The 24,334-nt window shown below is 53.5% G+C and overlaps 1 long non-coding RNA gene and 3 gene segments (V, D, J or C); 3 read left to right on the top strand and 1 right to left on the bottom strand.

The window, feature by feature from the left end:
• The window catches only part of LOC102921979 (Ig alpha chain C region-like), a 213,417-nt gene that overhangs the window by 110,099 nt on the left and 78,984 nt on the right, over positions 1–24,334 (top strand).
• The window catches only part of LOC102920138 (immunoglobulin heavy constant gamma 2A-like), a 156,629-nt gene that overhangs the window by 110,658 nt on the left and 21,637 nt on the right, over positions 1–24,334 (top strand).
• Positions 3,489–7,670, bottom strand: LOC143268564 (uncharacterized). The gene is made up of 4 exons (XR_013044628.1): positions 7,591–7,670; positions 6,547–6,625; positions 5,320–5,491; positions 3,489–3,722 (listed from the first exon to the last, which is right to left on the bottom strand). It is a non-coding gene; the product is annotated as an uncharacterized LOC143268564 (long non-coding RNA).
• On the top strand, positions 9,017–22,910 carry LOC102924161 (Ig gamma-1 chain C region, membrane-bound form-like). The segment is given in 7 exon segments: positions 9,017–9,149; positions 17,459–17,749; positions 18,108–18,155; positions 18,270–18,590; positions 18,707–19,021; positions 20,479–20,609; positions 21,537–22,910. Coding segments are annotated over 7 exon segments (1,308 nt in total).

The following is a 24,334-nucleotide window of genomic DNA, read 5'->3' as shown; positions in this document are numbered from 1 at the left end:
TTTGAACCTCCAAGGAGGTGACATTGTTCTGGTCTCGAGGCTGTGATGTCAGTTGTGACTATGTATTGGAAGAGTTCCTATTTCTTCTGTGGCTTTATGCTTCATGAGAAACATGGGTTCTTTTCTCATCCTGTGGAATGTCTATAGGATATAGAGGTCATCAAGGGTGATCTTAACAGCACTACCTGGAGCTCCCTTTGTGCCACATTGACCCTGATTTTTCCCAGTCTCTATGGCAGACATCTCTTATTGAAGGTCTAAAAAGCACCCTTTATGTAGGAACCATGTATTTGAGAGGACAAGCTCCAAGGTCTGTCCCTGCCAATCTAGGCATAGGCAATGTTGGCACCCAGAACTTCCTGGGCAATTCCTCTGCCATCCTGAGGACTCGGGTGTCCTGGTGCTGGTTTGGAGAATTGTCTGCTTCAGTTCCATCACTGAGGGGAGGATCCACTTCATCTGTGGGGAAGGGTAGGTAAGGTTGACCTTTCCCACCTCCAGTCACCTCCAGTCATGTGGTGATCCAGGGACACCAGAACCATTGCCATGCCCTTCCAGCAATGTGAGTGAGCCAGGAACAACTCCTACCCATAGGCCTCTGTTTCCATTACTGTGAAGAGACACCATGACCATGGCAACTTATAAAATGGAAATCACTGAATCATTGGAGCTTGCTCCCAGATTCAGAGGTTTAGTCCATTATCAGTATGGTGGGAAGCATGGCAGCACACAGGCAGACATGGTGCTGGAGAGGAGCTGAGAATTCTACATCTGGATCAGCAGGCAGCAGGAAGACAGCAACGCTGGGCCTGGATTAGACATCTGAAACCCCAGAGCTCACCCCCAGTGACACACTTCCTCCAACAAGACCACACCCACCCCAACAAGACCACACCTACCCCAACAAGGCCACACCTACCCCAAAAAGGCCACACTTCCTCCAACAAGACCACACCCACCCCAACAAGGCCACACCTACCCCAACAAGACCACACCTACCCCAAAAAGGCCACACCTACCCCAACAAGGCCACATCTCCTAATGCCACTCTTTAAGCATTCAAATATATAAGCCTGTTGGGGGCATTCTTATTTAAACCACCACATTCCACTCCCTGGCCCCCATAAGTTTGAACCATATCATAATTCAAAAATGCATTCAGTCAAACTTCAAAAGTCCTGTAGCCTATAACAGTCTCAACACACTTTAAAAGGCCCAAGTTCAAAGTCTCTTCTGAGACTGATGGCAATCTCCTAACTGTAACCCCTGTAAAATCAAATGAGAAAGCAGATCACATGTAATGACACAGGATATATATTACCATTCCAAATGGGAGGAAATTCCACAATTTCTTTCTTATATTCTTAACTCTAAAGCCAGAACCACATGGCCAAAGATGCCAAGTTCTTCTTCTTGCTTGGGCTGGAGTTTAGTTCCTTCATTCAAATATATTTTCACCAGTGTTCTGTTTTTGATGGTTTCGCTGCCTAAGCTTGACTGCCTTGGAGCTTACTCTGTAGACTAGGGTGGCCTCAAACTCAGAGATCCCGCCTCTGCCTCTTGAGTGCTGGCGTTAAAGGTGTGTGCCACCATGCCTGGCTCTAAACTTTTCTTTAATTCCCTTCGACAATTAGAATCTTCGCTGGGTGGGGTCCTGTCCTTAGACCACCTCCTCCTTAATTCCATTTAGCCTCAGGCTTTAATCTATTTATCTACTTGAACACAGGATTTAGCTAGATCACACCTCCTAATGTTCCTTTTCTCCTCAAACTGCACATTTTATATTTTCCTTGCTCAGCTTGTTCCTCTTCATTATCGATTTGCATAAGAGTGACCGCTAATAACCAAGTAACACAGCCAATGTCAGGCTGTTTTGACATCTCCTCTGCCAATGCCATTAATCCAAAACTCTTCATTTAGCCCCAGGTAGACTTTTTGGACAAAGGCAGAAAACAGCCACATTTTTTACTAAAATATCACAAGAACAATATTTAGGAAACTTACAAATACTCATCTCTGAAACCACTGGAGCCAGGCCATCATAATTTTCATTGTTAAAAATAATAATAATAATAATAATTTTCATTGTTCTCAGCATCACTGTCTTCTCTGCTCCTTATAAATACCTATTTATTAATAAATAAATTGGCCCATTAAATACCACTTAAGCATTGAACTTCTTTCCTAATTCCAAGTCCCAAAAATCCACATGCTGTGAAGAAGCATGGTCAGATCTGTCACAGCAATACCGGACTCCTGGTACAATTTCTGCCTTGGTCACTGTTCTATTGCTGTGAAGAGACACCATGGCCATGGCAACTATTATAAAATGGAAAACATTTCATTGGGGCTTGATCACAGATTCAGAGGTTTAGTCCCTCATCATCGTGGCAGAAACTGTGGTGGCTCACAGGCAGACATGGGGCTGGAGAGGAGCAGAGAGCTCTACATCGGGGTTGGCAGGCAGCAGGAAGAGAGCGACACTGGGCCCGGCTTGAGCATCTGAAACCCCAAAGCCCACCCCCCAGTGACACATTTCCTCCAACAAGGCCACACCCACCCCAACAAGGCCACACATCCTAGTACCATTCTCTGAGCATTCAAATATATGAGCCTATGGGGGCCATTCTTACTCAGTCCACCACAGGGAGCCAGGGACTGCCACCTCTAGCCATATGGGAACCTGGAGGATGCTGTGGAGGAGAAAAGAAGATAGAGTGGAGGATAGGGTTGGGAAGAGCCAAGGAACATGGAGCATCAGGCAAGCACTGAGTGAACAGAGTGGGGACAACTTGGTGGAAAGCATAGAAACAAAATCAGGGGAGAATGGCCAGTGTGGGACAGGCTTGGTGCAGTGGTTTGAATAAGCATGGCCCACACGGGCTCACGTGTTTTAATGCTTAGTCACCAGGGAGTGGCGCAATTTTAAAGAAACGATTAGGAACATGGCCTTGTTAGAGGGAGTGTGCCACTGGAGACAGGCTTTGAGGTTTCAAAAGCTCAAGCCAAGCCCAGAATAGCTCTCTCTCTCTCTCTCTCTCTCTCTCTCTCTCTCTCTCTCTCTCTCTCTCTCTCTCTCCATATGAATCAGAACATAGCGCTCAGCTCCTGCTCCAGCACCTGCCTGCCTGCCGCCATGCTCCCTGCCATGATGATAATGGACTAAGCCTCTGAAACTATAAAAAGTACCAATTACATGCTTTCTTTCACATGAGTTCCCTTGGTCATGGTGCCTCTTCACAGCAGTAGAATAGTAACTAAGACAGGTGGGTAGTATGGAGACAATGTAGGGGATCTGGGTAAATTGTAGGCATAGCGTAAAAAAGGCATGAGAGTATAGAAAACAGCATGGGAAGGTACTGGAGAAATCATGGGACATAAAGGCATACCAGGCAGGTACCATATGACACTCTCAGGGCTAGCCTAGGACACTATGAGGAAACTATAGGGATAGTATGGGGAAACATGGCCAGTGTGGAGACAGAATGGTAACAACCTGGAAGATCTGTATGGACAGTGTGTAGACAGCTTGGGGACAGTATGGACATTGTGGGGACAGTGGGGGGAGACTGAGGCCATGGTATTTCCAACTGTGAAGAGTGTGACAGTGGCACTGTAGCACACGCTGAGCAGGAAGAGGCTGATGAAGATGGTGATGGTCGTCCAGAGCCCGGCCTGCTTCCCATCCTGGGCCTCAGCACAGTTGTCGCCCAGTTCCAGCTCTGCACAGAAAAGGAGAAGCCAGTGTTTGCAGTAACAAGGTAGGGCTAGGGTGATATTCTGTGTGGCAGAGTAGGTCTTTGAGGAGGCAAGCGAGGTAGGAACAGCTAGGGTGAACAAGCAGACCCCTCTTTGAAGCCAAGTCTGCCTTCTGCCCTCCCTGGGCCAGCAGTCTCAGTTCCCAAAGTTGCTCCATCTCTGTCCCTGGGCTCAGCCAGACATGCAGGGCCTGGTGGTGATCTGGACTGTGAAGAAACCCTCCTTGTATGCCCACCCCCTCAGTACTGAAGCTGACTAGGCTGAAACAGAGCCTGTGACCCTTGAGGACAGTGGCTATGAAGCCCTCCTGACCTACTACTGTCTGTCCCCTGGTGACCAAGCCTAGAGAGTCAGGGTGATGGCAGAGCCTGGTGATGCTTGGACTTCAGAAAGGGTCCACAGTGGGAAGTGAGCCAGACAACTTGCTATGAAGGATCAGTGATCGTATGGAGTGGGAACGCAGGCCTGAGGGTCCCCTCTAGGTCTATTTGTGTTATTGGCAGGCTGGGGTGGAAACTCTTAGAAGATGACAGTTGTGTCTGTCTCAGATGACCCACATGTGGATGTTGAGTAAGATTCTGTGAGTGGACCTGGTATTGAACACGGTGTCCGTAGACCAGCTGCTATGTATTCATTGTACACACAGGTGTGTACAGGTGCTGCATATACTGGGTGATGCTCAGGTAGCTGGTTCACATGGATGTGGCCTGAGTGTAGACTAGGCAGTCTTATTAAATAAAAGACATAGAGCCAAATATAGGAGTGAAAGACTTAGAGATCAGAGAAGCCACCAACCAACCCTAACTCACCAACTCTGCAGCTGCCAAATGTGTGTTACTTCCTGTCTTACCCATGCCTTGTTGCCTTGCTGTCCTGCCCTATCACTGGCTCTTAGCCCAGCTACCTCACATTCTTGTCACTGCCTGTCTGTACAGACCTCCAGGTCTCTATGGTTGGTACTGGAATTAAAGGCGTGTATCACCATGCCTGGCTCTGTTCCCTAGTATGGCCTTGAACACACACACACACACACACACACACACACACACACACACACACACACTGCTGTGGATATTGCTCTGTATAAATAAAACACTGATTGGCCAGTAGCCAAATAGGAAGTATAGGCGGGACAAGGAGAGAGAAGAATTCTGGGAAGTGGAAGGTTGAGAGAGGGAGACACTACCAGCCACTGCCATGACAAGCATCATGTGAAGAGGCCCATAAGCCACGAGCCACGTGGCAAGGTATAAATTTATAAAAACGGGTTAATTTAAGATCTAGGAACAGTTAACAAGAAGCCTGAGCCATTAGGCCAAACAGTTTAAATAATGTAAGTGTCTGTGTGTTTATTTTATAAGTGGGCTGTTGGACTGCCAGGGCTTTGAGGGGCCCAGAGAGAAAACTCTCCAACTACAAGAGACCCTGCCTAATAAGTGATCAGATTAAGGGCATGTGCTACCACTGCCTGACTTCTATGTTTACTCAAAATGGCTTGCTATTTCCTCTGATCTCCAGGCAAACTTTATTTGTTAACATACAAATAAAATATCACCACACCTGAGCATCCATGTGAGTATCCAGACTGTGGTACTGCTCTCCCCAGGGCTACATCTGTGTCGTGTGCACTTCCATGTCATCTCTGTATCAGCTAAACTGGACTCTTGGGTCACTCACATCCACCACCGCACGTGTGCTTGATGGTCAGTAAGATCATGAGCATATCCACCGGCTTTGTTGTGGGAAGAAGAAGACAATTAGTCCACCTAGGATTTCAGGAGCTGGTCAGGAGAGATGAGTCAGGACCTGGGCCAGCTCCAGTGTAGCGACGCATGGAATTCTCATCATTCTCCTGGGGCTGGAGAGCAAGGCATAGTAACTCATCGGAACACTTAGGACACTTGTGAGTACTCCGCCCAGAGCTTCTGGGCGCTGCAGGGAGAAAGCTTAGCATTACCGGTGTATGAAGAAAAGGCACCAAGCTCAGGAGAGAAGAGTTTGGCCCTGGCATGGGCTCAGATTAGACCCTCTCCTGGATATTACCCTTGGTAAGTCAAGACCTCCTGTCCACCTCTGTGTGTCCAAGGCACAGAACACGAGTGTTTGGCCCAGAGTGTCGCTCCTCAAGCAGGAGGAGCACAAGCTCCATGAGAGAGAAAAGGGAGTCCTTGCTTCCCTCGGCTTAGTATTCTTCTGGAACTGAGAAGACGACCCCAGCATCACGTCCAGGGAACCCTTGTTTCTCCTGACTGTGCTCTCACTCACTTTCTTGTCCACCTTGATCTGCTAGCTGGATGGACTACACTGCAGGTGATGGTCTGGCTGGGCTAGAGGAGGAGGCAGAGAGGTCATTGTGCTTGCAGGTAATCCCAGGGTAAAATGGGAGTGTTAAACGTGCAGGGATGCCTCTTCATAGGGAGAGATTGTATAAGTTTTTTCCACCCAGAAGGCTGGGAGTGGAGGTGGTAAATAGCCTAGTGACCTTTGTGCTGTCCGTATGACTGAGACCACAGCAGATCCCTACCCCGGGTCCTTAAGATGTCACATGTTCTTAGTCTATAAAAGCCATCTTTGTGGAAGGTGTCACTTGTACTTTACAAAGACTTTCAATGCAGGCATGCCTTAAGCTTTGTTATGCACATGGGACTGAGTTAATTATCACCAGGAAACTTTTTTCCAAATTATGCTATACTTAAATATGACTAAAATAAACTGCCCTGGGTTAGACCCTCGAAGTTTAAATCAGCATTGGCTACTGAGTTGTGTTGAACTGCACTTCCTTCTTACCTCACACACATTGACATTCCGCTGGCTGTGGTGTTTGCAGAGACCCCCACACCGAATGCTGGTGGGCACATTCACTGAGCTGTTGAAGGAGTAGAGCCCAGACTTTAGGACAGATGAAAAGGTCACTAGACATAGCTAGAGCTCCAGGGCACAGTCACTGACCAGGCGGCCAAGGGTCACTGTAGACCCAAATGTGTCCCCACAGCTAGGGCTCAAGTATAAGACAGATGCTGCCATAGTACTTGACACAAGAGAAGGAGAGTGTGTAATCATGCTGCCAGACATGACTGAGCACATGCACTTGGAAACTCTCAGTCCTCAGCTTTCTCGGGGCCCTAGCCTTCTGTAAATCTCAAGCAGGGTCCAGAACTGGGCTCATAGGTATTACATGCGCATCTGATGAGCTCTACGTGCTTCATCTTCATCTTTTTAACCTGCGGATCACCAGGCTAGGCCAACTCTGTGGCAATCTGAGCTCATCCCATTCGCAGTCCACATCCAGAAAGTTGCTGCACCAGCTGCCCAGGAAGGCTCTCTATCTACCACTCTGATGCCTTTTCCTCCTGTGCTTCATGGTTACAGAGATGGTCCATGTCAGTGTTCAATGACCAACCACAGCCAGCTCAGCTCAGGGGCCTCCAGACCCTTCCCCATTTCTGCCTGCCCTTGCTCTTTCTATTTCTTAGGTGGCTTGTCTCACTCTGGCCGATTAGTCCCTTACTTGACTAGTAGCACTTGTTCTCAGGTCCCCTAAGCTCTCAACAATCCCAATGCCCCAGCCCTGGCTTTGTCCTGAAAGCTGTGTCTTCTCAAGTTGGCACTGAGACAACCAGCACCCTCTCTAGTGTACGGACCCACATCCTGCCCTGATACGGCCCACCAGGAGCCTCCTTCTCAGCCCATGCCCCAGCCTAGCCACCCCAAGCTCCTAAATTTGTGTTCTAGGTCTCAGCCTTGGAACTCAGAACTCTCAGATCTTCTTCGGCTTCCTGAGGTTCACCTCAGCATCCTATGCTACAGTTTTCCAGCATGGGAGGCCCTGACCTGTCCTCTCCTCCCAGGCCAAGACCTGTTTCTTGTTCTCTGCAGAGCATCTTCCTGGTGAGGTCTTCCTAACCTCCTGGCTCCCCGCCTTTTCCTTACCCTTCATGACACCTCTGCCTTCTTTCCCCCTACATGATGTCAGTGTCACTGAGCCCAGAGAAACACCCTACCCTACCAGCCCCAGGCCTTGAGGATGGGTGGACCCTCACCCTCGCAGAGGCTAGCCAGGCCCTTGGCCCCTCAGACCCTGCTCCACTCCTAGGCACTACTGGCCTCCCTCTCCCCCTTCCTGCACCCACCCTCCCCCAAACCCTGAATGAGCTCCTTCCTCCACTCTGTGGGATCCACTGCCCTGTGCATCTCACTGTTACGGCAGGTTTCATCCCCCGGTTCTACATCCTCATGAGTGAGCCCCTGGCATCAGCGCTGGAACCCCTGTTCACAGCTGCAATCCATCAGGTTCCCATGGCAATGCCAGTGTTAGGAACCTTGTGCACCAGGAGACCAGGTCCCCTCTTAATTTTCCGGAGGGCTCCTCCTGAGTCCCAGCATGGCTTCTCTCTGTAGCCAAGATTTCACCTTCTTGAAAACTCAGCCAGAGCCCGGAGCCTCTTCCTTTTGCCATTCAGTTTGTACTCCATGCTCTGTCACAGCCCTTAGTCTCTTCCCTGTGCCTCAGGCTTATCTGGGTTTTCTTGAGATAGCCCTAGCCAGAGATGGGGACAAGGAGATATGGTCACCAAGATTGGTCTTAGGTCAGGCCTGAATGAGAGGCCCAGGTACTCTCCAGGAAAACTTCTCCAGTGAGGTGGTCAGGAAGGGGTGGGCATAATCACTCAGCCTCAACCAGCCCAGAGACCCCTGAAAGCCCAGGTGCACAGAGTCTCAAGGGTACCGCTTCACCCACCCCCACACATCCACATGAAGCAATCTCAGTCAGGTTGGACTCTCCCACGCCCCCTGACACAGAAACCCCCAGAATAAAGGGGAACTTCAGGAAATGCCTTCAGCCACCCACTGTCGATCCTGTTCTTAGTCATGCATGGGGAGGAAGTGGGGTGGCATTCGCATCTCTGGGACCAGGGCTGTGACTCTGGGAAAGACAAGAGAAAGCCAGGACCAAAACAAGAAGAGAAGCAGTTGCTTTCAAGGCTTCTATAGGTGTGGGTTCATCAGGGAAAGGAGCTATGAAGGGAGAGGACCAGAGACTGGGGGCATCCGTGGCCCTTCTGGGTCTTTGAGTCATCGTATCACAGGAGACTGGGGAGCAGTTGACAGACTGCTGACAGAAGAAGCCTGTGTGCTGAAGAGGAAGGCTCCTGCCTGCAGCTGGTGTCAACCAAGCAGACTCTGGGAGCCCATGGACAGAAGCACAAGCAACTAGAGCTGTGCACACCCACAGAGGGACCAGCCCGCGGAAGCCTCAAAGAGGAGATAGGATATGGCAGAAAGCCTGAGGGATGGGTGTGGCCTGGACTACAGGTTGATAGAGCCCAGACAGCTGAGCCAGCGAGACAAGAAGAGCCAACGGGGCGACAATGTTGATGCAGAGGCCTGTGGTAAGTAAAAAAAAAAACGAGAGTGGGGAGCGTAACATCCAGGAGCTCATCTGGGAATGCCTGTAAGCCTACTGGGAAAAGATGAGAGCCAAAGCAGGTACTCTGGGGTTCAAGGAGTAATCCCAGCATCCAAGAGAATCACCAGAAATAAAGCCAAACCTTAACTGAAAGAAGGAAAGACAAGATAGAGAGAAGCCCAAGGAGCTCAAAGGACCAGGCAGGACAGCTTCAGGTGAGCTGTGGAGAACAGAGTGCTGGAGGAGGCAGAGCAAGCCCAGAGATCAGGGAACCAGCAGAGCTGCTACGTGGGGCTCTGGTGGGTAGGAGTCTGGCTGGATAGAGAAACCCCAGAAACTCAGGGAACCGGCTTAACAGCTGTCGTGGGGCTGAGGAGTATGCAAGCATGGGTCACGGAGCTGAACTGCACAGAGAAACAAAGATAAATGGGAATACTCAGGGCTGGGTAGATAGGAGGGTTAGGGGGTCAGGTCATCCCCAGGAGCACAGGAAGCCAAGCTTGGCAGATAAAGGTAACCTGGGCAAGGCAGGAGTGTTGGGGACCAAGTTGAGCAGTTGCAAAAGATTTGGAGCAAGTGGGAATTAGAAATGGGGACACAGGCTGACCAGTACTTGGCAACTGGGGCTCATAGAAGAGCTGGGGTCCAGGGCATTCCAGGAAGCTCAGTGGATCATGCTGAGGTACACAAAGTAATTAGGGAAAACAGTGTTGGGAACTCAGTTCATCTCCCAGGACCTTAGGGAACCAGGCTGAGTAGCAAAGGGGAGCTGAGGCCCATGACAGAGCTAGGAGGAGATACAGGGAAGTCCGAGGATTCTGGAGATCAGTTCTATCAGCTACAGAGGAGAGGAACAGGTAAGAGTGGTGGACCAGGCTGAGCAGCACAGGGCAGCTGCAGGGTGTTGGGCACACTGCGGGTAGCTGGGTAACTACAGGAATTCAGGACCAAGACAGAACACATGAAGATGGCCTGGGGATAGGTGGGAATGCTGGGTACCTAGGGTCGCCCCAAGAGTTTAGGGAACCAGACTGAGCAGCTACAGGGCTGATCTGATGCCCACAATAGAGACACCTAAGAGCTCAGAGCTCAGGTCAGACTCCCTTCTGAGCTAAGAACAGCACAGAGGAAGGACGAGAGGCAGGAATTACCAAGTCATCCTCTGGAGCCCATTGGAGTAGCCAGGTCTGTGGGCAGCAAGTGACAGAGGTCTGATCAGACACCATCCCAGGACAAGCATTACAGGGAGTGAAGCAGGCAGAAGTGGTAGGGATCGTCTGAGAAGCTCAGGGAAGCCAGAGTGCATGGAGAATCTGGAGAGTCCGGGAGGCCTGAAGAGTTCAGAAAACAAGAAGACTACACACCTACAACAGAGATAAGGCAGGTGAGGGTGAGAATGGGCTGAGAAGCTACAGTGGAGTCAGAATGGATAGGAAGTGAATAGTTACAAGGAAAGTGGAGCAGATCAGAGTGTGGGGATCTAGGCAGAGCAGCTAGAGAGGATCTGGGGTGGGGGACCACATTAAGCTAACACAGGCGAGCTGGAGCCAGTGAGCATGGGGGATCCTGGCTAAGCAGACACAGGGGAGCTGGGATAGGTAGTAGTGAAGGACTCTAGGCTTGGAAGTTGCTGGGAATCCTAGCTGGTGGGAGTGTGGGGACCTGGCTGAACAATTTCCAGGGATCTGGAGCTGAGAGGTGATAAGGTACCAAGCTGAGCAGCTACAGGGGAGCTGAGGCAGCAGGATGTGCAGGGATCCAGGCTGAGCAGCTACAGGGGAGCTGAGGCAGGAGGATGTGCAGGGATCCAGGCTGAGCAGCTACAGGGGAGCTGAGGCAGGAGGATGTGCAGGGATCCAGGGGAGCTGAAGCAGCAGGATGTGCAGGGAGCCAGGCTAAGCAGCTACAGTAGAGCTGAGGCAGGAGGATGTGCAAGGATCCAAGCTAAACAGCCACAGTAGGGCTAAGACAAGAGGATGTGCAGGGATCCAGGGGAGCTGAAGCAGAAGGATGTGCAGGGATCCAGGGGAGCTGAGACAGGAGGATGTGCAGGGATCCAGGGGAGCTGGGGTAGCAGGATGTGCAGGGATACAGGGGAGCTGGGGTAGCAGGATGTGCAGGGATCCAGGGGAGCTGAGGCAGGACGATGTGCAGGGATCCAGGGGAGCTGGGGTAGCAGGATGTGCAGGGATCCAGGAGAGCTGGGGTAGCAGGATGTGCAGGGATCCAGGGGAGCTGGGGTAGCAGGATGTGCAGGGATCCAGGGGAGCTGGGGTAGCAGGATGTGCAGGGATCCAGGAGAGCTGGGTTAGCAGGATGTGCAGGGATCCAGGGGAGCTGGGGTAGCAGGATGTGTAGGGATCCAGGAGAGCTGAGGCAGGAAGATGTGCAGGGAGCCAGGCTGAGCAGCTACAGGGGAGCTGAGGCAGCAGGATGTGCAGGGAGCCAGGCTGAGCAGCTACAGGGGAGCTGAGGCAGCAGGATGTGTAGGGATCCAAGCAGAGCAGCTACAGTAGAGCTGAGGCAGGAGGATGTGCAGGGATCCAGGGGAGCTGAGGCAGGAGGATGTGCAGGGTTCCAGGGGAGCTGAAGCAGGAGGATGTGCAGGGAGCCAGGCCAAGCAGCTACAGGTGAGCTGAGGCAGGAGGATGTGCAGGGATCCAGGCTGAGCAGCTACAGGGGAGCTGAGGCAGGAGGATGTGCAGGGATCCAGGGGAGCTGAAGCAGCAGGATGTGCAGGGATCCAGGGGAGCTGGGGCAGGAGGATGTGCAGGGTTCCAGGGGAGCTGAAGCAGGAGGATGTGCAGGGAGCCAGGCCAAGTAGATACAGGTGAGCTGAGGCAGGAGGATGTTCAGGGACATAGGCAGAGCAGCTACAGGGAAACTGAGATCAGTGGTACTGAAATCTTCCAGGCTGAGCAGCTACAGGGCATCTGAGATAGGTGGGAGTGTAGGGTTACAGTATGAGCAACTACAGGGAAACTGAGGAAGGCCCGAGTATGGGAAACCTGACTGGGCAGCTACAGGAGAGCCAGGGCAGGTGAGAGTGCTGAAGGGTCAGAGAAGCCTGGCAGCATAGCAAATAGGAAACCAGACTGAGTGCCTACAGCAAAGCTAAGGCTGGTGAGGGTGTAGGGAATGGACTGAGCAGGTTCTGGGGAGCTGGGGCAGGTGAGGGTGTGGGGAATGGACTGAGCAGGTTCTGGGGAGCTGGGGCGGGTGAGGGTGTGGGGAATGGACTGAGCAGGTTCTGGGGAGCTGGGGTGGGTGAGGGTGTAGGGAATGGACTGAGCAGGTTCTGGGGAGCTGAGGTGCATGAGGGTGTGGGGAATGGACTGAGCAGGTCCTGGGGAGCTAGGGTGGGTGAGGGTGTGGAGAATGGACTGTGCAGGTTCTGGGGAGCTGGGGCAGGTGAGGGTGTGGGGAATGGACTGAGCAGGTTCTGGGGAGCTGGGGTGCATGAGGGTGTGGGGAATGGACTGAGCAGGTCCTGGGGAGCTGGGGCAGGTGAGGGTGTGGGGAATGCACTGAGCAGGTCCTGGGGAGCTGGGGTGGGTGAGGGTGTGGGGAATGGACTGAGCAGGTTCTGGGGAGCTGGGGCAAGTGAGGGTGTGGGGAATGGACTGAGCAGGTTCTGGGGAGCTGGGGTGGGTGAGGGTGTAGGGAATGGACTGAGCAGGTTCTGGGGAGCTGAGGTGCATGAGGGTGTGGGGAATGGACTGAGCAAGAACTGGAAGCTGGGGCAGGTGAGGTTGTTGGGAATGGACTAAGCAGGTCCTGGGGAGCTGGGGTGGGTGAGGGTGTGGGGAATGGACTGAGCAGGTTCTGGGGAGCTGGGGCGGGCGAGGGTGTGGGGAATGGACTGAGCAGGTCCTGGGGAGCTGGGGCAGGTGAGGGTGTGGAGAATGGACTGAGCAGGTTCTGGGGAGCTGGGGCAGGTGAGGGTGTGGAGAATGGACTGAGCAGGTTCTGGGGAGCTGGGGTGCATGAGGGTGTGGGGAATGCACTGAGCAAGAACTGGGAGCTGGGGTGGGTGAGCGTGTGGGGAATGAACTGAGCAGGTACTGGAGAGCTGGGGCAGGTGAGGTTTTGGGGAATGGACTGAGAAGGTACTGGGGAGCTGGGGTAGGTGAGGGTGTGGGGAATGCACTGAGCAAGAACTGGGAGCTGGGGTGCATGAGGGTGTGGGGAATGGACTGAGCAGGTTCTGGGGAGCTGGGGCAAGTGAGGGTGTGGGGAATGAACTGAGCAGGTACTGGGGAGCTAGGGTGGGCGAGGGTGTGGGGAATGGACTGTGCAGGTTCTGGGGAGCTGGGGCGGGTGAGGGTGTGGAAAATGGACTGAGCAGATACTGGGGAGCTGGGGCAGGTGAGGTTGTTGGGAATGGACTGAGCAAGTTCTGGGGAGCTGGGGTGGGTGAGGGTGTAGGGAATGGAGTGAGCAGGTTCTGGGGAGCTGGGGCAGGTGAGGGTGTAGGGAATGGACTGAGCAAGTTCTGGGGAGCTGGGGTGGGTGAGGGTGTAGGGAATGGACTGAGCAGGTTCTGGGGAGCTGGGGCAGGTGAGGGTGTGGGGAATGAGCTGAGCAGGCTCTGGGGAGCTGGGGTGGGTGAGGGTGTGGGGAATGGACTGAGCTGGTTCTGGGGAGCTGGGGTGGGTGAGGGTGTGGGGAATGGACTGAGCAGGTCCTGGGGAGCTGGGGCAGGTGAGGGTGTGGGGAATGCACTGAGCAGGTCCTGGGGAGCTGGGGTGGGTGAGGGTGTGGGGAATGGACTGAGCAGGTTCTGGGGAGCTGGGGCAAGTGAGGGTGTGGGGAATGGACTGAGCAGGTTCTGGGGAGCTGGGGTGGGTGAGGGTGTAGGGAATGGACTGAGCAGGTTCTGGGGAGCTGAGGTGCATGAGGGTGTGGGGAATGGACTGAGCAAGAACTGGAAGCTGGGGCAGGTGAGGTTGTTGGGAATGGACTAAGCAGGTACTGGGGAATTGGGGTGGGTGAGGGTGTGGGGAATGGACTGAGCAGGTTCTGGGGAGCTGGGGCGGGCGAGGGTGTGGGGAATGGACTGAGCAGGTCCTGGGGAGCTGGGGCAGGTGAGGGTGTGGAGAATGGACTGAGCAGGTTCTGGGGAGCTGGGGTGCATGAGGGTGTGGGGAATGCACTGAGCAAGAACTGGGAGCTGGGGTGGGTGAGCGTGTGGGGAATGAACTGAGCAGGTACTGGAGAGCTGGGGCAGGTGAGGTTTTGGGGAATGGACTGAGAAGGTACTGGGGAGCTGGGGTAGGTGAGGGTGTGGGGAATGCACTGAGCAAGAACTGGGAGCTGGGGTGCATGAGGGTGTGGGGAATGGACTGAGCAGGTACTGGGGAGCTGGGGCAAGTGAGGGTGTGGGGAATGAACTGAGCAGGTACTGGGGAGCTAGGGTGGGCGAGGGTGTGGGGAATGGACTGTGCAGGTTCTGGGGAGCTGGGGCGGGTGAGGGTGTGGAAAATGGACTGAGCAGATACTGGGGAGCTGGGGCAGGTGAGGTTGTTGGGAATGGACTGAGCAAGTTCTGGGGAGCTGGGGTGGGTGAGGGTGTAGGGAATGGAGTGAGCAGGTTCTGGGGAGCTGGGGCAGGTGAGGGTGTAGGGAATGGACTGAGCAAGTTCTGGGGAGCTGGGGTGGGTGAGGGTGTAGGGAATGGACTGAGCAGGTTCTGGGAAGCTGGGGCAGGTGAGGGTGTGGGGAATGAGCTGAGCAGGCTCTGGGGAGCTGGGGTGGGTGAGGGTGTGGGGAATGGACTGAGCTGGTTCTGGGGAGCTGGGGTGGGTGAGGGTGTGGGGAATGGACTGAGCAGGTCCTGGGGAGCTGGGGTGGGTGAGGGTGTGGGGAATGGACTGAGCAGGTCCTGGGGAGCTGGGGTGGGTGAGGGTGTGGGGAATGGACTGAGCAGGTACTGGGGAGCTGGGGTGGGTGAGGGTGTGGGGAATGGACTGAGCTGGTTCTGGGGAGCTGGGGCAGGTGAGGTTGTGGAGAATGGACTGAGAAGGTACTGGGGAGCTGGGGTAGGTGAGGGTGTGGGGAATGCACTGAGCAAGAACTGGGAGCTGGGGTGGGTGAGGGTGTGGGGAATGAACTGAGCAGGTACTGGAGAGCTGGAGTGGGTGAGAGTGTGGGGAATGGACTGAGCAGGTACTGGAGCTGGGTTGGGTGAGGGTGCGGGGAATGGACTGAGTAGGTACTGAGGAGCTGGGGCAGGTGGGAGTATAAGAGATTCAGGCTGAATAGTTAAAGGGGTACCAGGCAGGTGGGAATGTGAGGGAACAGACTGAGGAGCATCCCAGACCAACCAGCAGAGTCTGTTTATTGCCAGGAGCTATATTAGCTGGCCTTAGAGATCACTCTGCTGGATACCAGGGCCAGGGGTTTGAGGAACAAGGCTGAGCTGAAATGGTAGGCAAGAGAGGGTGCCGGTGAGAGAGGGGAGGGTAAACTATCCTTCCTTCACATTGGGAGCGGGCTGGAGCTGATCTAGCTGTCTGCTCTGATGGCGGGGACAGGCCTGAAGGTATGTCAGTGTGTCGGCTGGTGAAATCAGCGAGGTTGGCCCACAAGGACAAAGGGGTCCTATCAGAGCAAGGAAGTCCTGGAGCTGGGATCAGTAGAAGAGTGCAAGGCCCACAGAGACCAGGAGATCAAACGGGAGGGAAGAGGGCACAAGAGGAAACGCTGCAGGGGAGTGCCCTTGGGAGAGAGCAGGTGCCCCTGGGGATCAGGAAGCAAGCCCAGTGTCAGGAGAGATGGGGGCCTGGAGAAGGCTGGACAGGCAGCAGGCAGCCCCAAGAGCTGAGGGGGAAAGAGGCAGATAGGAAAGCAGGTCAGGTCTAACAGGACAACCTGGGATACTCAGGACACAGAGACAGAACTAAAGGAGCCCTGCACACTGGAGAGGGCTGATACATGCAGCAAGAACAGCGAAGGGCTTAGAGAGAACCAGTCCCAGGGCTGGAGGGGTCAGGAAGGGCCTCTGGCTGTTCAGGAACATGAACAGGGAAGGACCCTTGGGCTGACCGGACCAAAGGAACTATACAGCTGCAGCCCTCAACTCAGGGGGCCTAGCTTGGGTCCTAGGCGCTTGTGGGAACACAGGGCAGGAACACCAAACCTGTCCCAACAACATAGGGCACCAGGGTCAGCCTACAGATGGAAGGGAGCGTGGGGACTCGGGCCTGAACAGGGGATGCCGGAGCTGAGGTCCAGGGGAGACCAGCAAGGCCCTGGAAACAAAGGGAGGAACCACGGATAGAAGGGACAGGGAAGGGGCGGTTCTGGCCAGCTTCGTTGAGAATGGGGATGTTTTCCAACTTCAAGAGCCCAGGGGTGATGAAAAAGGAAAGGGACTTTTCTAGGGTCTGGCAACGCAAGTACCATGCAAAAGGAGAACGCAGGTCAGTGTGAAGACCAAGACGGGAAGACATGGAAAGCCGAGGCTGAGCTCACCAGGGTCTCCTCAGTGCGACTGCACCATAGCAAAGTGCTGATCAGCCAGGGCAGGACAGGCCAGAGCTGCCCACACTACGTGCCTGGAAGGTGGGGATGTTGGTGGTGAACTGTAAGAGCTGAGAGAAAGACCTGAGAAGGGGGTAAGGTACACAGGAGTGGCCAACAGTGCATATTTAGGAGCCTAGGCTGACTTGGGAGGGGGTAGGTTGAGGAGGGGAATCCTAGAGGGTTGTATATGGGCAGGATGTGGCTCCACACCCAGGAGTACAGAGTGCTGACCCTACTTAGTTCAAAGCCAACTAGAAAAGACACCACCCCACACAGCACAGCGATGGCCAGTGCTCTGGGACTGTGGAGAGTTCAGGGAACCTAAGAACATGGGCCGTCAGTCAACCATCAACCCTCCAAGGCAGGAGCAAGCAGCCTAGGAGTTGGCAAGGGCCAACATGGCTGGGCAGGCAGAGCCAGGAAGGGACTGCCAGCTGGAGGATTGTGCTAGCTTTAGTTTGTCATTCAGTGTTGGCCTGGTTGCGTACAGCCATGTGGCCTAGGCACAAGAGACCAAAGAGTGGGGCATGGGTACCCACACTGGACAGCTGGTGTGGCAGTCCTCTGAAAATGGAACGGGGCTGTGCCCAAAGCGCCTCAGGCCTGACCTAACCTGGTGATCCTGACATTCACCAGCCCAGTCATCGGATATTGCCTACACCGTGTAGAGAGCCAGAGCCTCTGGAGGGCTGAAGACAAAGGCCTTCTCGAGGCTTGGATCAGTCATGTCTGACAGCATGATCACACATACCCCTCTTCTTGCAGCCACAACAACAGCCCCATCTGTCTATCCACTGGCTCCTGGAAGGGGAGGCACGTCTGGCTCCACGGTGACCCTGGGATGCCTGGTCAAGGGCTATTTCCCCGAGCCGGCAACCGTAACCTGGAACTCTGGATCCCTGACCAGCGGTGTGCACATCTTCCCATCTGTCCTGCATTCTGGTCTCTACTCCCTCAGCAGCTCAGTGACCGTGTCCTCCAGCACCTGGCCCAGCCAGCCCGTCATCTGCAACGTAGCCCACCCGGCCAGCAACACCAAGGTGGACAAGAAAATTGGTGAGAGATGAGCAGGGGAGGAGGGGTTCACTAGAGCTGCGGCTTGAGCCTCCTAGACCAACCAGGCCGGGCGGCCATCGCCAGGGAGGGGACCTTAGTCCGGGACAGCAGGACATCCTGTCAGTCCCCCTTCTGGAGACTTCTGTCCATGTCCTTTACACTCATGGATTAGTACTCTGGACTGGATGCCCATGCCCCTCATCCTGGACACACAGAGGTAGACTCAGGTATGAACCTGCCAAAGGTCATACCCAGGAACACCCAGCCCTGAGCCCGCACAACAGGCAAACTCTCCCTTCTCCCGTCTTGGTGCCCTCTCATCTCCAGACCCCAGTAACACACAGTCTTCTCTCTGCAGAGCCCAGAAAAGAAGCACCTGGCTGTCCTGAGCCTCCGTCATGTCCAGGTAAGTCAATAGGCCTTTCACTCCAGCCCCTATATGCAGCAAGTGCCCTAAGTAGTCCATATTGGAGGGTGGACCAAGTATTGCTCTATTCCCATCATTCTTCTCTATCTACAGGCCCAGAAGTATCATCTGTCTTCATCTTCCCCCCAAAGCCCAAGGACGTGCTCACGATCTCTCTGAGTCCCAAGATCACGTGTGTGGTGGTGGACATTAGCCAGGATGATCCCGATGTCCAGTTTAGCTGGTTTATAGATGACATAGAAGTACACACAGCTCAGACGGAACCCCGGGAGGAGCAGTTCAACAGCACCTTCCGCGTAGTCAGTGTCCTCCCCATCCTGCACCAGGACTGGTTGAATGGCAAGGAGTTCAAATGCAAGGTCAACAGCGCGGCCTTCCCCGCCCCCATCGAGAAAACCATCTCCAAGAAGAAAGGTGAGAGCTGCAGAGTGGGTGATGCAGTGGCTGCAATAAGGTGTAGATGTAGTTTGGCATCAACAGACTTCTGCCCTGTCCATGACCTCTGTGCTGACCACTCTCTGTATCCACAGGGCAAATCCGGGCTCCACAAGTATACGTCATGCCACCGCCCAAGGAGCAGATGACCAAGAATCAAGTCTCTGTCACCTGCATGGTAACAGGCTTCTACCCTAGTGACATTGATGTGGAATGGCAGAAGAATGGACAGCCAGAGCAGAACTACAAGAACACCCTGCCTGTCTTGGATGAGGATGAGACTTACTTCCTCTACAGCAAGCTCAATGTAAAGAGGAGCGATTGGGAGGCACAGAATACTTTCACCTGCTCTGTGGTCCACGAGGCCCTGCACAACCATCACACAGAGAAGATTCTCTCCCACGCTCCTGGTAAATGAGCTTAGAGTCCTGTGAGCCCTCTGGTCCTAAGAGATATTGGTACCTACCTCCACCCCTTCCCTGTGTAAATAAAGCACCCAGCACTGCCCTGGGACCCTGCAAAAATGTCCTGGTTCTTTCTGAGATATAGAGTCTACCTAGGTCATGGGCTGTGGGGTCTCCAGGGTTTGAGACCTGAACTAACACTAGGGAGAAAACATGGGTCTGTACGGCCAGACCCAGCACTCTTGAATTTGCCTGGCCTGAAAGGATTTTATTCCTCACTGGAAAGGCTTATCCCTAGGCAGTGCCTGTCACTTGCCCTCCTAACTAGCAGTTCACCTGTTAGGGCGCAGAGATGCTCCTAAGACTTCTCCAAAAGAAAGGAGCACACAAACTTCCTCTCCCTCAGTCTGTCCTTACCCCACTCCCTATCCAAGGATATCTCCAAGTGCACTGAAAAGATATATGTGGTCTAGGCTTGCAGACAGAACCTGGATGTCCCTCCAATCAGTCCAGAAGGTTTCCAGGGACTAGGTCTATGCCATAGGGTGAGAACGAAGGTAGCTCTCTCTGCCCATGAGAGGAACTACCAGAAGTCCAAGAGACTACTGAACCCAGATCCATTAGAAACATCCTTCTGATTAGCCAGTAGCTCAGGCATATTATTAACTAGCTTTTATCCATTAAAATAAAACTCAGCCCACAAGGCACACATACACACACACAAACACACACACACACACACACACACACACACACACACACACACACCACTGAGGCCTCACATGGGCACCCTGCACAGTACTCAAAGCTAAAGACGAATAAGGTCTTTTCACATGCCCCTCCTCAACATCTACAAGTGGGCCAACTGAGGCCGATAACAACTTTTCTCTGCCAAGGATGCCCACAATCCTACTCCTACACACATAAGTCCCCTCAGGCCCAATCTGTCCCTGAACCCTCAGGCCAGTGCTCCTACCTCACACTATTGACACTACTCCAAAGCTGTATAAGTTGGCTCACTTCCCAGTGTGGACCTTGTCTGAAGTCTAGGCAACACCAGGAACAGGTTCTGCCATCACTCTAGCCCTCTAGGCTTGGTCACCAGAGGACAGACACATCAGGCAGGCTACACAGCCACGACCCACAAGAGTCACAGGCCCTGATTCAGCCTAGCCAGTCCCAGAACTGAGGAGTGGAGCAAACAGAGCAGTCTCCCACACAGTCCAGGCCACCCTCAGGTCCACTGTGTGTGGCTGAGCCCAGGGACAAAACTGGAACACTTTTGTGAACTGAGGTTTCTGATCCATAGAGAGCAGAAGGAAAGCTGGCCCCAGGGAGGATCTGCTGGCCCAGCCCAGCCAGTCCTTTCTCCTCCCCCCTCCATGCAGACCCACTTGCCACACAGGGAATCACTCCCAGCCCCACCTTGTTGGGACAAACACTGACTGCCCCTCTCTGTGCAGAGCTGGAACTGGACGACAACTGTGCTGAGGCCCAGGACGGGGAGCTGGACGGGCTCTGGACGACCATCACCGTCTTCATCAGCCTCTTCCTGCTCAGCGTGTGCTACAGTGCCACTGTCACACTCTTCAAGGTCAGCCGCACTGTCTCCACAGTGTCCATGCCGTCCCCACGCTGCTTCCAATCTGTCACCATGCTGTCCCCACACTGTCCCATTCTACCTCCCACTTCCTGTCCCGTGTTGTCCACTGCTGTCCCACACTGTCCCCCATGCTGTCCCTGTGGTGTCCTACGCCCCAAACCGTCCCATGCTGTTTACCACATTGTCACATGCTGTGCAACGCTGTCTGCCCTGCTGTCCTGACAGTCTCCGGGACGCCCCGACCCTTCCCACTCTATCCTGTACCGTCCTGTGCTGCCCTGGGCTGTCATCTGTACGTCCACGCTCTCTTCGTGCCATCCCTATCGTCCATACTGCGCATGTCGTCCCCCAAATTGTCCGTACCACGCTGCCCCACATACTGAACCCTACCGTCCCATAACGTCCCCTTGCTGTCCCCAACCCTATCCCTACCCCGTCCCCCTTAGCTCTCCTGCTGTTCCCACACTGCCTCGTGCTATTTCCTATGACGTCCCACGCTGCCTGCCATTCTGTGTCTCATGCTGTCCCTACACTGACCTATAATGGCTAACATGTAGCTTGCTCCATGCTGTCCCCACATCATCGCTCATTCTGTCTTTAGGCAACACCCCGCTCCATTACCACACTGTCTCGATTCAGTGCCCGCACTGTCCCATGCTCTATCTTCAGCCTGGTCCAGTGCTCTCCACCAATCTATCCCACACTATTCCCATACTGTATCCCCACAATTCCCCCATCCTACCCCCTCTGGTCCCCATGCCATCCTACAGACTCCAACACAGCTGGAGAGGGGCTCTGGGAGTGGGTGCTTGTCTGACTTACCTACCTGTCCAGAGGGGACTTCTGGGAAACAGTCCTCGATTTACCCACAGGACAGAGTGCAGGCCTGATCCTTGTCTTACCCACCCTGCCCCACAGGTGAAGTGGATCTTCTCCTCAGTGGTGGGGCTGAAGCAGACACTGGCTCCCGACTACAAGAACATGATTGGACAAGGGCCTTAGGCTGCCTGCTACAATGGACAGAGGGTTTTCCAGGCCCAGAAGGACCCTGTTCAACATGCCAAGCAGCCTGACTCAGATCACACTGTCCACACATGCTTCACTACCCTCTGAGCCTGAGACCCAGCCACCCTCAATTCTTCCCTCATTGGAAGACCATGTGAAGAGTAGATTCTGCCCCAGGTGACAGCCACCAGGACCTAAAACACCATCACAGCAGCAGCCAAGATACTGGATGGGGCCAGAAGGGCCATAGTTTCAACAGTATATCCAGACAGTTGGGACAGAAGAGTATTCACTGAAGCAGAGACATGTGCCCACGTTGTCTGTGTCCAACTAGAAAGGGACCAACCTTGGAGCCAGCCCTGTCTACATCACCCTCTAAAACACAGGGATTCCTCACAGAAGAAGCAGTTTTCAGATCCCCAAGAGTAGACCAGGAAGACCAAGGTGACCACGGCCCAACTGAAGCTCACTGGAGTTATTCCAGTGGCCTTTGTATCACCCATGTCCAGCCAGGCTCCTTCCTACCCCTTCCACAAGCCCTGGGATAAGGGAAAAGCCTGTGTTTTTCAAGGTCTTGGGACAGAATCTTCCGAAGATTGGGCTCCTTGTGTAGATCCCTCTTCTGGTTCAACAGACTGGATTCTCAGATGAAGGAGCCAATCACAGACAACCCTTACCCCATGGCCTTGAGACCTGGACACTGCCACCTCCCTGGATGTCTCAACTACACTCTGGGGACATAACAGAGGAAGACCTGGGCTTCATGGCCTCTGTGTGGCCCTGGCAGGTGCAAGTGCAGAGGACACTGATCAGTAACCAGCAAGGACCTCCTGGAAAGGGACCTGAAGAGCAGGTTCCAATCAGGCCAGAAGAAAGAAGACAAACAGTAATGGAGGTAGCGGGACACTGGAAAGAACCATGGTACAGCAGGCTCATCCTCCAGGCCTGGCATCTGCCCAGGACACTTACAGCAGCTAATAACAGGTGGAGGAGAAGCCCACGGAATTGCCCTGTCCTGAAGCACTGTCTACTGATATGTGGAGTAGGTCCCCTACAGAGGTCCAACACTAGCTTCTCCATCATCTCTCAGCCAATGAAGAGACAGGAAGAAAAAGAAAAGTGAAATGGAAAAGTGGGTGCCTGCCCCTCACTGACTGGCAGTAAGTTCTCAGAGGACTCGGGGCTTTGGCTTCTAATTTCCTAGAGATCATTGATACCTTTAAGATCTCTCTCTGGTTTGTTTGTTTTTGTTTTTTGACAATAAAACATTCTTCAGACATTCTACAATCACTGTGTTCTTCCTATATGGACCGGCCCTGACATTCAGGAACAAGGCACAATTAGGCAGACCTGTGAGCCATGCAGGCCTCTCTACCTATCTCCTGGTTGTGTGTCCTCCCAGGCCTCCCCTAGTGGGCCCTCCACTGCTGGGCCCCAGTTCTGCTACTGTACACCACATAGGCCCTCAGCCTTTCCTCCCTACAGGCAGTTTCTTCCCAGCTAGAGGCTGACCCCAAACCAGCCACACTAACTGAGAAGCCTGTGCCTCCCAGTGACCTCAGGCTGCTGTGAGAAAGGATGTGGATTCAGCTGCCTCCATAACTGGTGTTTATTGTCTCCACCCCTAGTAGAAGCCCCAGATCAGGTGTTGACAAGGTGGGTTCTCAGCAGGGCTCTGATTGGCTTGTAGATGCCTTCTCCTCTGTGTGTCCTCACAGGCCATCCCTCTGTGTGTGTCTACATCCTGATCTCTCCTCATAAGTGCACAGATGGTTCGAGGAGGTACACCCTAGCCCTCATCATAACTTGCATGTTTAAGATCCTGTCTGTGCAGGGCGGTGGTGGTGCATGTCTTTAATCCCAGCACTCGGGAGGCAGAAGCAGGTGGATCTTTGAGTTCAAGGCCAGTCTGGTCTACAGAGTAAATTCCAGGAGATCCATGGCTTTTACACAGAGAAACCCTGTCTTGAAAAAAAAAAAAAAAACTCTGTCTGCAAACATAGGCACTTTCTGAGGTCCTAGGAACCGAAATGATGATTGGTGAATCTGCTGAGGACAGAATCTAGCCCATAATAGCTTGGCCAATGGCCCCAAAATGTTCATATCTCTCCTACATAAAATGTTCCCCATGACAACACACCAAATATCACCCATCCAGCATACAGATCTATCCCAAATATCCTCCAAATGTCTGCTAGTTAGGTCAGGGTGAGATGTGGATGAGCCTCCTTCAGGGTTAAATACAGGCTGTACAGGCCATGGCTGTCAGGAAGGTCAAGACAGTAGGCACAGAGCAGACATTTGTACCAGGATGATCTGAACAGATGCTCAAGTTCAAAGGCAGATTATAGCCTGATGACATGCGATAGGAAAAATAGCACATGGTAATCCTCTCCCACTAGCTCAGTGATAACACCCTTTCTCTGGCAAAGTGAAAGAATGGGAAACAGAAGAGATGTCCAGGGAAGAGAAAAATTACACAGGTGCTGCATGTGTCAGTGTCCTACCACAGCTGGACTCTATCTTCCCATGGAGATCAGGAGACACAGAGAGATATGTGGGACCCAGAAAGATGCTTCTGGAATGTAGGAAGTATTAGCACCCATGGAAAGAAAAGATGTACCATCAAAGGCCTCCTGACACCCCAAAAACAGGTGCCAGGTGCTGGCTGGGCAGTGAGTTCTCAGGTTGAACTTAGTGGCTGAGATGTC

The sequence above is a fragment of the Peromyscus maniculatus genome, chromosome 14 (assembly GCF_049852395.1).
Source record: "Peromyscus maniculatus bairdii isolate BWxNUB_F1_BW_parent chromosome 14, HU_Pman_BW_mat_3.1, whole genome shotgun sequence".
In the NCBI taxonomy this organism is placed as follows: Eukaryota; Metazoa; Chordata; class Mammalia; order Rodentia; family Cricetidae; genus Peromyscus; species Peromyscus maniculatus.
This window is presented reverse-complemented; position numbering and strand designations above follow the sequence as displayed.